Source organism: Perca fluviatilis, chromosome 17, assembly GCF_010015445.1.
Source record: "Perca fluviatilis chromosome 17, GENO_Pfluv_1.0, whole genome shotgun sequence".
Taxonomy (NCBI): Eukaryota; Metazoa; Chordata; class Actinopteri; order Perciformes; family Percidae; genus Perca; species Perca fluviatilis.
In genome coordinates, this window is record NC_053128.1 from 7,204,273 (window position 1) to 7,218,856 (window position 14,584).

The following is a 14,584-nucleotide window of genomic DNA, read 5'->3' on the forward strand; positions in this document are numbered from 1 at the left end:
AATATCTGAAACCTACCAGAAGCATGCACATGCATACATTTCCCCGCTTTTGTTCTTAAAAGAGGATTAACATGACATGGAACTCACCACTCTCTTTTCCCTGAAGTCGATGCCGACTGTGGTGATGAACTTGGGGTTGAACTTGTTGTCTGTGTATCGGTACAAGAAGGTGGTCTTCCCCACGCCAGAGTCCCCCAGGGCAAGGAGCTTTATAAGGTAGTCATAATCCCCATCAGTCATAGTGATGCCCGCAAAATACCTGTGGAAACAGACAGAGAGGCATGTTAACATACATTTAAAGTTATCACTAACACTGGCATTTTCTTTTAAACAAACTCTGACCGAGTTTGAGAAGTTAAAACAAGCCGATGAATAGAAAGCGTACACAGTAATAGGAAGGAGATGGTGTGTGCTGTTATTTCAGACAGTGCTGTGATTTCAGACTGTTGAATTATGGAAGTGTGGTCAGAGGGTCACACTGACCAGAACACGACTTTCTGGGAAAATGGTAACGCTGTGTGTGTGTGTGTGTGTGTGTGTGTGTGTGTGTGTGTGTGTGTGTGTGTGTGTGTGTGTGTGTGTGTGTGTGTGTGTGTGTGTGTGTGTGTGTGTGTGTGTGTGTGTGTGTACACATTCTTGAAGAAAGTTTAAGAACCACTGATCTAGTGAGTTGTAGTCTGGGGTCAGTTTGCCCCATGGCTAAATGTGGTATATTTAGAGAGAGGATCACAAGACTCTACAGTAATTTACTCAGCTGAGAGGAAGCACATATAACACTCTGCTTTATTACAGTGAGGCCAGTGATTTTGCCAGGAGCTCTGATCTCCTCACAATAACCTTGCTGTACGTCGTCGAACACTACAGTGAGAATCAGAGTGACACTATTCACCAACTTAACTGAAGCAAAGATAGTAGTACAGTATATTTAATCAGCGCTCATTCCTTAAGTTTGTACAAAAAGCAGCTATTTCCAGACATCTGGAACAGAAAGACCAGCAGCTGTTACAACTTTACTACCTGAGCTATGTACAGCCAGCCCAAATAGAGAGCTGAAGTAAGTAAGTAAGTAACACTTTTAAAAATACGCAGTTAAGTACTTTACACACACATGCACAAAACGCGAAGAAATAATAAGAAAAAACATGAATTACAAAATACTAATTCAATTTAAAATGCATCATAAAGGGGGCCTAGGACTTTACACGAAGGCTAATGTATAAAGATTGGTTTTTAAAAGACTCTGAAAACAGTCCAGAGATTCAGCAGAACTGACAGACTGAGGGAGAAGATTCCAAAGGGTTGGAGCTAAAATGGCAAAGGCACGATCACCTTTGGTTTTGTAGTTGGAGCAAAAGTTAAGGCGGCCTTTAACAAACACCATTTCCCACCATCACAGGTTAAACCTCACCAGCTTGGCAGAAGAGATGAGTCCATGGACAAGTTAAGTGTCTGTGGCTATAGATCAAGAGCGAGAGGACCATTTTGTTGCTAAAAAGGTTAGAAAGATGACATTAAAATCCCAGTGAAACGGAAGTTGGAGCGTTTTAAGCATCTGTACTCCGACCTATTTCGTAGTGAAATGGAATATTTATGCGGTAAATCAAATCCTTCGCATTTGATCGGACCGCTAAAAAGTGGGCAGACTTATAGTAAAGCCCAGTACCGACTGGAGCTACCATAGGGAGCGAGCTACTGAGGACTGTTTGGCAATGGCTCCACATATACTTCCCTAACCTGTTGTTGCGGTTTGATCAGAAGAAGGATGAAAGATAGGGAAGAGGAAGAGGGAAACGTTGCTGATTTTCAAAAGGCTCTGTCACTGCAGCGCCGGGAGAACATGAAGATAAACTGCGCCTCCGTACATGCCGCCAGCATGTGTCTAAGAGTTCCTCATCGGGACCGAGAAATCAACTTGCCCTTCTCCTGCCTAATCTGATAACCGCTAGCCGACTCTGTTAGCATGGGCTAGCTAGCCAGCTGGCTCAAGTTTTCAAACGTAAACAGCAGAGTAAAACCAGAGGACAAGGTGGAGGAGATGAGCTCAAGCTAGCAAGACCATCTCTGTGGCCATCTCATGACCATGAGTCGCTCATCAGGAGAAATCAACTCCTGCTGATGCTGCTAGCCCTGGCCCATCCAGGTTTATAAATTGTAAACATCAGGAATTGTACCTCGTACGATTCCAGATGATTGTACAGAGGAAACCCCTCTTGGAAGTAGATAACAACACGGCCTTTCCTCTGGCACCACCATCAGAAAAGAAGTCTTTTTCCTCCATTAGTGGTGAAGCAAATAAGTTCCTTCATTTTTTCATAAATGCTACAATACGGTTTTCTGGTATGTCATGAGCAATAGCGGCCACAGACCTTTGGTCTCTCTGCAGCTCTTTGGCAATTTCTCCTGATTGTAGTGGAAGTACTCTCAGAAAGAATGACATCAGAGGTGGAAAATGCTACGCCATGTTGGTGTGTGGGAACATTCTATTCAGGTGAAAATAAGTCTAAACCAATCTACTCAAACTACTAAAAATAAGATATACCAGTGAAAGTTAGTTTTTTTTGTTATATTCTACTTGTACATGAACATAAAGCAGACTTTTCAAATCGATAACGAACTAGCATTGCCACACAATGACAACTTTGACAACAAAAGCAAACCAGTGTGAGAAAAATCACACATCAAAAAACGGCAAGGTCTGCCTTACAACTCAGGTTTCCTTTGTTTGTCGAGATACTTCAACACCACATGACAGTAAACTGGTAAGTGCTATTTTTTTCTTTCTTCCCTTGCTCTCACACATTTAACATCCATCAGTCGTGTCATCGATGAAGCCCTCTGAAGGTGTGAGGTTGGGCGTAAGACGAGGTGGCGTGGTCATTGGTGGGAAACCAGGAATGTTTGTAGTGTGACCAGTCGGTCAGTCATAATTTCCTTTAGGGTGAACCAGTTAACAGCAGCTCGGTCAGCTGACGGCAGAGAACAGTCACCATGATAACGAACAACAAAACAGAACAAAAAAAGAATAAAATAGAAGAAAGTATGTATTAGGATGTATTTAAAAATGTTCATTTGTCATGCACTTTTATTAATTTACTTATATCCACCTTAATTATGCTTGTGTTTTTATTTGATTGTAATCATCAATCAAATAAGCTCCTCTGTCTGCAGCACTTTGGTCAACATTTCTTATTTTTTAAAATGTGTTCTGTAAAAACGTCCAGTGTGTAACAGTCATTCTCCAAATCTGTGTTGCCCGTTCACAAACTTGTCCTTTTTCATGAATATTTACCACCACCATCAATTCCAAGAATTCCTATTGGCTTGGAATTTTACATTTGCGTTTGTATGAACTGGGATAGACGCTCCATATTCATGCGCCATCTTGAACTATGTTAGCCGGTAAGGGACATACAGGACGTACTGCTCCGCCTTTCGCGTTTTCTCTGTCACATGATGAACTCACAGGTGCTGCTAATGCTGCTAATGGGTATTGTAGCTTCCCGGCCCCGGCAAGTTTGAAGAAGGAAAACATGGAGGACCACACGTATTCAAAATCCAAATTTCAGGAACAGGATTCTTCTTCTTCGCCCGGAAAAAGAAAAAAGAATGTTCAGAATTTTTTTTTTCTTCTTTTTGGCTAACAAACACTAGTGAGCAACATACACACCAACATACACAGACATGTGACTAATTGACTTTATATGGATATAATGGTATTCCTTTGAGAGGCCAACAGAGTATTGGCTGACATATATACTGACTTAAAGAAATATTTTGCTGATTTAAATCCAGCTCTGTGTCATGGCAGTGTTAGCAGTGTGTTTAGATGAACAATGTTTTGTTTGTTTTCCCACACAAAGATGACACAGAGCTGGATTCAAATCGGCAAAGTATCCCTTTAATATACATAGTTGCCAGTTTACTACAGCCAGCTAAAGTTAATGCAGTGGAATACAGCAGCCCAGCAATAAATCCTACTGCTTACAATGTTCAGGGTTTTTTTTAAGTTGTTGTATCAATTTTAGAGTCATTTTGGACACTGTCGTTTGTGCTGTGGAACTGTATTGCCTTAAAAGAGAAGTGTTTCTAATATTTAGCCTACCCTCATTCATATAACTGGTTAAGCTGTATTAGGCTGTTCCATTAGACTGCATTATTTTTCAACTAGGCATACCTTATAAAGTGGCAACTAAGTGCATACCTAATAACAGAACTAATAACTAATAACAGCTAATAGAAAAAATGGTTCACAGCTTTGCTACAATCAGGTTGTGGAGAAAAGCTTTTCTCTGGTGTCTGCTAAACCTTCTATCTCAATAACAAGCAAGAACAAAAGCATAAACCACACAGAGACCTTCAAAATGTATGAGCTATCACACACAATAGGACAAAGGGGAAACAAACAGAAAAGAAGAAAAAACTAGAGCCAATCTGTTGCAGTTTCATGCCTAAACCGACCAGTGAAGTTGCAGATAACATCCATGTCTGTGCCGACTCAAATAATAATAAATGTAGTAAAGACTTTAAGTGTATTATTTTGACACATGGATACTTGACATACATCTTCAACCTAGCGGCACAGAAGATCTGTACAATCACCACAGTGTCAAAATTATTGTCACCAATTCATAATCCAACCAAATGTCTCCCCTTCTGTTCCTGGCGTTGAAATGACGTCACAGTAAATATTTGAAGAAATTCCCGAGATATGGCGTTTAAGAATGGGTTGGACGGACGGATGGACAACCAAAAAACATAATGCTTCCACGCTGGCGACAGCTGTGGCCGGAGGCATTATTTATGTGTGTATGCCGCACAGAGAAGAGATGACTTGAGAGTTTGTACGCGGACACATCATCAGCATCCCTATCAGAACGTCTATCTGCTCTTCCTCCCGTTATCCTTTACATCTGTGAGGTAAAAACAGATGGCACTGCTTTTAGTCGGACTCAAACAGCCTGCAGCTTCATAAACTAATAAAGTTGTATTGGGTTATCCATTAAAGGCCTGTTGTTTGTGTCTCTGGTTACATGGTAAACATACTCCTGTGTGTCCACTGTGCAAAGCAGATCTTTTTGTTCTTTACTCTTTTGTATTAAATATTGGCAATTTTAGATGCATAAAACATTACATGTTGGTACTGTATACTTCCACGCTACCACTTAAATGCAGGACTTGCACTTGTAATTGAGTAACTGCACTAGTGGTATTGAAACCCCTTGTGTTGACAAAACAAGGGTTAACTTGTTATGAATTGATACTATAAATAAAATTGAATTGTTAAAATTTTTTTGGGTGGGACATATCAGGAAAAAAAGTCCCATGATTCATTCTTTTTTAATGGTCTTTAGTAACAGCCATCTGGAACTTCAGGGATATAACAGATGCTCCACATGGCCTGATAATCATCAGCACATCCATCTTGTGTTGTGGTGTTGCTTTTACAATCAACAGGTTAAATCACACACTGAAGTGCTGCATGAATCAATGCCAACACCAGAGGAGCGTACAGCCCCACAGAGAAGCATGAATCCGCCTGACAGACCTGAGTGCAATTTCCAGTGCTGTGCTGCTCTAAACGCACTTAGATTTATTGCACACTGTGCATTCAACCTTAAAAACTGAGCAAGAAGAAGAAAAGTGCAATCGGTTTGAAGTCCTACAGCACGTTTGAGGCAATTGTGTATAAATAGGACTCCATTATGAGATGGGGAATTCAAACGTACTGACCTTCGTTAAATGGGTTCTACTGCTTAGATAATGTCAAAGACTGGATTAACTCTTACTTGTTTTATTTCATTTTGACAGGAGGTCCTGACCAATGGTCCTAAACACTTGTCAAAACAAAGACAGCCTTGACTCATTGGCCACCACGGTTTGTTGTTGACTGAGGGTTGAGTCTGGGCAATATAACGAGATTATATCGATATCGTGATATGAGACTAGATATCCTTTTACATTTTGGATAGCGTAATATCGTAATAGGGCATAAGTGTTGTCTTTTCCTGGTTTTAAAGGGTGCGTTACAGTAAAGTGATGTCATTTTCTGAAATTACCAGACTGTTGTAACTGTTCTATTATTTGCTTTTACATACTTAATCATTATATCCACATTACTGATGATTATTTATCAAAAATCTCATTGTGTAAATATTTTATAAACGCTACAACACTACAATATCGTTGCGGTATCGATATCGAGGTATTTGCTCAAAAATATCGTGATATTTGATATTCTCCATATCGCCCAGCCCTAGTCTGGAGCAACATGTTAGTATAGTAAAATGTGACTGCGTACGCAGTCACATTTTACACAACGTGCGTACACTCTGCTCAACACTCTGAGCGTAGAGGGTGTTGTGTGTTTCGGGTTCATTAGATCTTTATACATAATGCACTCTTGATCCTTTTAATTAAATCAATAAATAATTAATATCATTTAAATGTGTTTTTTTAATCCAAATCCAAGTCAGATTTCCAAATTAAATGTATTCTCTCGAAGTACAGATGGTTCTGGGCAAACTGTGTCTCCGTTGTAGAAATATGTTAGTTTTCACAGAGGCAAAGGGAGGAAAACACATTTTCGAAGGATTTTAAAGAGAGTCCACCAACAAGATATCAAATAAAGGTTTTAACGTAATCAGTCAAATATCTCTATGTTTGAAGTTTTTAAAAGTAACAGCACTGGTTTATACAGAGAAACATCCCAGGAAAAGCTACCAATAGATATTTTAAGGACTTTCATCCCTACCACTAAAACAGTAGGGGTATGATGACAGCTTGGCCTTTTCGGTGTTAATTATTGATCGCCACCGACAGGATTAATCTGTCTCTTCTCACTGAAAATGCTCACTGCGTTTTAAAGTAGCTCACAAAAGAGGAGTCACGAATCACGAAGATTAGATTGTTGTAAATTGAGCATGATGTCTGCCAATGCAAATATTGAGGAGAAAAACAAAAGGATGATTTGAAGGATTATAGGAAAACAAAATGATGACAGAGAGGTGGTTTGACTTTAGATGGTGGGCGGAGACATTTGAAAGGAACAACCTGGCTTTGATTCTCATGACCAAAACTTCTCTACAGGCGGAGGTGGAAGTTTTCATTTGAGAAAGTTTCTTCTTGCAAACAAATCCTAAACCTGTGTAACCTGGGACACAGCTGATCCGTTACTGAGTGAAAAATATAATCTAGACATTGCTAATGTTAAAAACAATAATGGCAGGGTATCTTTCTATAAACCCCCTTTTTCTTTAAAAGGTCCAATGTGTAGGAATTTTCTCCCATCTCCCATTGCAATCAACTCTCTCGCACCACGCAGTTCAAAGGACTTATTACAGCTACGGTAGCCTTCACGCTTCAAAAAGCCGGTCTCTTGCTCTTTTCAATATCCTTTTTCTTTTTCTGGGCAAAGAAGAAGACTCCTGTTCCTGAAATTTGGATTTTGAATACGTGTGGTCCTCCATGTTTTCCTTCTTCAAACTTGCCGGGGTCGGGGAGCTATGATACAGCAGCATTAGCAGCACCTGTGAGTTTATCATGTGACAGCGAAAACGCGAAAGGCGGAGCAGTACGTCCTGTATGTCCCTTACCGGCTAACGTATTTCAAGATGGAGCATGAATATGGAGCGTCTATCCCAGTTCATGGAAATGCAAATGTAAAATTTCAAGCCAATAGGAATACTTGGAATTGATGGTGGTGGTAAATATTCATGAAAGAGGACAAGTTTGTGAACGGGCAACACCGATTTTGAGAATGAACAACTAAACACGTTACACACTGGACCTTTAAAGTTAAAATCCTACAGATTTTGGATTTCTTAAGGTCCCAGAATTCTGCTAGAATTACAGTGCCTTGCGAAAGTATTCGGCCCCCTTGAACTTTTCGACCTTTTGCCACATTTCAGGCTTCAAACATAAAGATATAAAACTAATTTTTTGTGAAGAATCAACAACAAGTGGGACACAATCATGAAGTGGAACGAAATTTATTGGATATTGGAAAAATTGGGCGTGCAAAATTATTCAGCCCCTTTACTTTCAGTGCAGCAATCTCTCTCCAGAAGTTCAGTGAGGATCTCTGAATGATCCAATGTTGACCTAAATGACTAATGATGATAAATAGAATCCACCTGTGTGTAATCAAGTCTCCGTATAAATGCACCTGCTCTGTGATAGTCTCAGAGGTCCGTTTAAAGCGCAGAGAGCATCATGAAGAACAAGAAACACACCAGGCAGGTCCGAGATACTGTTGTGGACAAGTTTAAAGCCGGATTTGGATACAAAAAGATTTCCCAAGCTTTAAACATCCCAAGGAGCACTGTGCAAGCGATAATATTAAAATGGAAGGAGTATCAGACCAGTGCAAATCTACGAAGACCCGGCCGTCCCTCTAAACTTTCAGCTCATACAAGGAGAAGACTGATCAGAGATGCAGCCAAGAGGCCCATGATAACTCTGGATGAACTGCAGAGATCTACAGCTGAGGTGGGAGACTCTGTCCATAGGACAACAATCAGTCGTATACTGCACAAATCTGGCCTTTATGGAAGAGTGGCAAGAAGAAAGCCATTTCTTAAAGATATCCATAAAAAGTGTCGTTTAAAGTTTGCCACAAGCCACCTGGGAGACACACCAAACATGTGGAAGAAGGTGCTCTGGTCAGATGAAACCAAAATCGAACTTTTTGGCAACAATGCAAAACGTTATGTTTGGCGTAAAAGCAACACAGCTCATCACCCTGAACACACCATCCCCACTGTCAAACATGGTGGTGGCAGCATCATGGTTTGGGCCTGCCAAATACAGGACCATTCTGGAAGAAAACCTGATGGAGTCTGCAAAAGACCTGAGACTGGGACGGAGATTTGTCTTCCAACAAGACAATGATCCAAAACATAAAGCAAAATCTACAATGGAATGGTTCACAAATAAACATATCCAGGTGTTAGAATGGCCAAGTCAAAGTCCAGACCTAAATCCAATCGAGAATCTGTGGAAAGAACTGAAAACTGCTGTTCACAAACGCTCTCCATCCAACCTCACTGAGCTCGAGCTGTTTTGCAAGGAGGAATGGGCAAAAATGTCAGTCTCTCGATGTGCAAAACTGATAGAGACATACCCCAAGCGACTTACAGCTGTAATCGCAGCAAAAGGTGGCGCTACAAAGTATTAACTTAATTTGCACGCCCAATTTTTCTGTTTTTTATTTGTTAAAAAGGTTTGAAATATCCAACAAATTTCGTTCCACTTCATGATTGTGTCCCACTTGTTGTTGATTCTTCACAAAAAAATACAGTTTTATATCTTTATGTTTGAAGCCTGAAATGTGGCAAAAGGTCGAAAAGTTCAAGGGGGCCGAATACTTTCGCAAGGCACTGTACATTAAGGCGATATGAATCACGCACTGGTATGGCGGACTACGCCACCAACACTGAAATATACTATATGTATGGGATAATGTCCGACGCGGTGTCCATTAACAGGAATTAATGGACGAAGGGGGGGCCAGAGCCTACAGACTGGACTCCGCAGAGTCCATTGGTAAATGTAGTCTAAACTCAACTTTGCCTGATTATAATAGTCTAAAATAGACAATTATGATACTATCTAAACGGAGAATGAGGTATGATCTTTCAAACGGTTTTAAAGACATTTGTTTTCCAAAATTCCATTATATATTAAAGGTCAGCAGACATTTGTCAGAGACCTTTATGTCTGACCTCTGAATCCACTTAAACAGGTCAGACATCTGATTTGTTGACTCTGCCTTTGCTTTGTTTTCCAATCTATTCTCCAGAGTCAACGATCAATAACCGCTAACATGGATGAAGATTGACCCTTGATTATCCAATTTGTCCAGACGTTATTCAGGTTCGCCCCTTTAGATTGTCCATAACCTTTTAGCATTTCAGACCCACTTAGCAAAAAAGTGAGGCACATTTGAGACGACAAAGCAGAAAGATCAATGCATGATTGAATCTAAACAGCAGCTGGGTGGCCTGCTGTGTACAAAACCTGTAATATTAAAAAAATAAAAACTATTACATATAGCTATTCTCATAGGGACATGAATAAGCGGTCCTCTTGTATGTTACACTGGTGGGACCACAGAGCCTGACTACATTCACGAGTCCAGTGGCTTCTGGACTAAAAACCTGATCCAACCCGTTCTCACTCCCAACTCGTCTAATACCGACACTTGGTCTGTGGCTCTCAGCGTCAGATTCCGGCGCAAAAGGTGTCCTTTAGCGTCTGTATGGGACACCGGTCATAGCAGCTACAGCTCGACCGCGGCGCTGTAAGATAAGAGCAACATAAGTGCAACAACGGTAGTATTAAAGACCAAAAATCCACGTAAGAAGGTTGGGTGCAGGACTTTCACCCAGGAGACCAGGGGTTGTTTTCCGTTTTTGTTGTGCATGCCACTTAAACGTACATTTTTCAACCCCACCAATGATCTTTCCCTAACCAATTGGTTTTACTCTGCACGCTGAAAAGTGACGCCAAGGGTCAAACCCAGAGCATCAAAAAGTGACGCCAAGGGTCCCGACCAAGTGCACTGAAAAATGATGCCAAAGGTGTACCCAGAGCGTCAAATGTTGCAGCAGATGGGATTACACTGGAAATAGTTGAAAGCCCCCTGCGTTTAAGGAGGAGATTTTTTGCATCAGTATCTAGCACCAAAGACCAAGCGTCGGTTTTTGACAAGCTGGGAGTGAGACCGTGTTGCCAGATCAGAATGTGACACACTCAACTCAGGTGTACGGTATCTATTTATTTATCCATCTGTGAGTCGCACCAGGGCTTCCTGGATCCCTCCCTAATCCCACAGCAGGAGGTGAGCTAACATCTGTACAGACAGCGCACACAGCTGGATCTGAAAGGTCAGCGCGGATGTAGGAATACTGAGCGGCAGAAGAGGACGGAGTAGGAGGTCAAGTAACAAGGGTTGGGCCTGTACTGCAGGTCTAGAGCAAGGCACCAACATTGGCAGGTTCCTAGTTCATATCTGTCGTTCCTTGGGAGATTATTAAAACGTGGCAGAACTCAGGTTTGTTGTTTTAGGAGAGAGGAATAACCATTTATCAATGCACGCAACAATCAGCCGTTAAAGCATAACTCTCGCCAAAATGCAACCTAGGGTCTTTTTGTGAATGTACCAGAGACAAACTTTCGTTTAAAAGCACAATTAGGACAGAAACGCCACTTTTAAGATTGACCGTATGTTCGTTTTCGGTCAAATGGCCTTTTGAATGGGAGTGCTAGGCAAGATGGCAGCGACTGGAAACACCAACAGCTAAAGTGAGTCGTTCAAAACCTATTTTAGTAATCTCTGTGTACACAAACAATGTTCTCAATGCTAGAGTTCATGTGTAGAGCACCTGGTGATACTTCGAGCAAAGTTTCATGTTGTGTCGAGCCTTCTTAGTGATGTGATTATAGTAGTACCCCTAGAACTCCCATTTGACCGAAAAACAAAACGAAAATACACTCAATCTAATAAGTGGCGTTTCCGTCCTGATTATGCTTTTAAAAGAAAGTTTGACTCGGGTACATTCACAAAAAGACCCTAGGTTGCATTTTGGCGAGAGTTACGCTTTAAGTGAGAAGAGAGTAGTGTTGGTTGTTAGTTCTAGGAAGACCCAGGACTAGGTGGAGGGATTATATCTACAACCTGGCCTGGGAACGCCTCGGGATCCCCCAGTCGGAGCTGGTTAATGTGGCTCGGGAAAGGGAAGTTTGGGGTCCCCTGCTGGAGCTGCTGCCCCCGCGACCTGACCCTGGATAAGCAGACGAAGATGGATGGATGGATGGATAGTTGTCAAGACATTTCCCTCAAAATCATAAATGTCAACCTCGTGGTGACGGCAGAGGAAAAGTCTGTAGGAATCATCCTCTGGGGACCATGAATGTCTGTACGCAGTTCGGGGCGATGCATCTAGTAGTTGGTGTTAAGATATTTCACAGTACCTTCAAAAACTTTGACTTGTTGGCAAAGCTAGAAGAAAAGCCACGAGTAGGATTCATCCTCTGGAAACAATGAATGTCTGCACACAATTTCATGACAACCTATCAAATAGTTGAGATATTTCAGCTTGGACAAAAGTGCTGGACCGACCGACATCCTTAGAGCTGTGCCAACTACATGGAGATGGCTAAAAATACCAAAAAAATCAAACAAAGTATTTCCATCAAAATTTACTAAGCGCATTCAGGGGATAAACCTTTTTGATTTTGAACACCATTAAAGCCTGAATCTACAGCCATCCTTTGGACAAAATGTCAACTCTGCGCCTTTAATATCTTGAAATGATCCAAGTGACGACATCCTACCAGAAATGGAAACAAATCATCATTGTTTTTGAAACTTGTTATTTTTAAAATCACATTGTGGATCTAAAGCGATCAAAAGGTAAAAGGAAAGGCTGCTTCGTGTTGTATTTCTTTGTCTCCACTCTGAACAACTACACATACAGACCAGTGACTAAACAGATTGTGTTTACAGTACTGCAGTAAAAACCTGTGACATTTCCATCTAAACCAATATGTTCTGCTTCTCTCCGTCTGTGGTTGCTTTAACACAGCAGTGATCCAGCTCACAACATATCCAGGTCTATTTGTTCACAGTCGGGGTACTTCTCTGCTGCCGCACAGGAAGTAATGGCTTTTTACCGTTTACGTACGTGATAGTGCCACCTCCAGAAAAATAAAGTTCACAATAGAAGATTGTCACCGTTCCCTTTGTTTGATTGACAAGTGATTTCTGGGGAAGTGCAGTGCAACAAAACTCGTCGGCTAAGACACCAAAAATGGAGATTGAAAACGCAAAGTTGTCTTTCAAGACACTAGCGAGCTCCAAACTCCGAATGCAAAGCTCTTCCTGTCCCGATAGAAATAAACAAACCCTTTCAAGTGCAGGACCCAAATTTGATTAAATCCAACCGCATGAAACCTGATCAAATACAATCGGAACACAACACTGTTACTGTGGAATTCAACCTAATGCGGAGCATTGGGCTGCAACCTGCAGGTCTCATGACTCCAATAGTCCTGATGTGTTTAGTTTAACTTATTTACAGTTTAGAGCTGTGGACTTGTACACAACAAACGGATGAAAAACACACACAAAACTATGTGCAGCAAGTGTGGAATTTAGACAATTCTATTATTTTTAGAGAAAGCCTTGGAGTGCACTGTGGCTATTATACCATGAACACTTTCCATAACATAACATAACGAAGAAAGAGGCTGTGTTAAATTCTGACTACTGAAGATAGTTTTAACAGATCTCTATTGGTTTTGTTGAAGTATAAATACACAGTATTATAGTGTTATGCCTCATTTTCACTGCGTGGTACCCCCTGTCTACGACTGTGGATAAGTATCTCATACAACCCCACTTTAAAAGATCTGAACCAGTGGTGTAGTCTACGTGATACGCACGTGTATGCAGTATACCCACTAAGAAAGCTCCAGGATTTCCATATACCCACTTATGAATGAACAATGACACACAAAAAACATACTTTCCATTATATTTTATATATTTTGAATTGTCATCTGTGTTCTTTTTATTCACATAGACTAAATAAAGGCATTTCCACCGTAAATTGGGGCATAAAAGTGTATCCAAATGCAGAAAATGAAGTTGTTGACGCTCAAAACGTCCCTAGGGGAGGACACTCAGACCCCCCGCTATGATATGCCCCCCCTTCCCCGAAGGCAGATTCTACACACAGTACAGTATACCCACTACAATGCATTAGACTACATCTAACTGATCTGAACTATCCCTTTAAGTCAGTTTGACTTCAAGTGTTCAACCAATTGAATGGAAAATCTTAGAACTAATACCCAAGACTCACTGTCAATGGATTCCATGTGTTTCCCTACAGGATCTGCTTTGGCAACCAAAAGCATAATTACCATTTTTATGGTTCCATTTAAAAACGGTCATGGTCGGCTATTGCGACATAAATTTACATAAATTGTGTTAAAAGATGGTACCCATATTCCCCTCACCACCCTAATTTTTGAAAAACTGGTATGTAAGATCTGACCTGACTGGGAGTCTAAAGCAATAGTGTTTCTTTGACTTTTGGTTTGCAATGTGTTTCAACATCAAATATCTCTCTCTCTCTCTCTCTCTCTCTCTCTCTCTCTCTCTCTCTCTCTCTCTCTCTCATATATTGTGGATCATCTTGTTCCAACTCATCATTGACGCTATATGATAAACTGAGTGGAATTGGAAATCAATTAACCTTTGACCTCGAGAACAGGGAACAATTCATCCAATAGACCTTTTTCACAGCCATCAGAAAGAAGACAATTTGAGTTGTCACAGCTGGAAAAGCACATGTGATGACTATTGACTGTAAAAAATATTGGACGAAGCTTTTGGGTCAGTCAGTTTCTATAGAAGTCGATGGGGAAATGACCCTACTTCTCACTTGATTTATTACCTCAATAAACAATTTCCAAACGAGTTTATGGTCTCAATGGGTACTTTATGGTTTCTTCAATACAGCATGATGCTCATTTTGTAAATTATGGTCTCATTTATTTTAAAATAGATGATAAA

General features: G+C 40.8%; 1 protein-coding gene across 2 annotated transcripts in view; it reads right to left on the reverse strand.

Annotated features, from left to right (window-relative positions):
- The window catches only part of LOC120545786 (ras-related protein Rab-27B-like), an 86,773-nt gene that overhangs the window by 16,078 nt on the left and 56,111 nt on the right, over positions 1-14,584 (reverse strand). For both annotated transcript variants that reach the window (XM_039780365.1, XM_039780364.1), the window contains exon 2: positions 88-259. In XM_039780365.1, coding sequence (XP_039636299.1) covers positions 88-240 — 153 coding nt within the window. In that variant the 5' untranslated portion in view covers positions 241-259. The remainder of the gene's footprint in view (positions 1-87; positions 260-14,584) is intronic.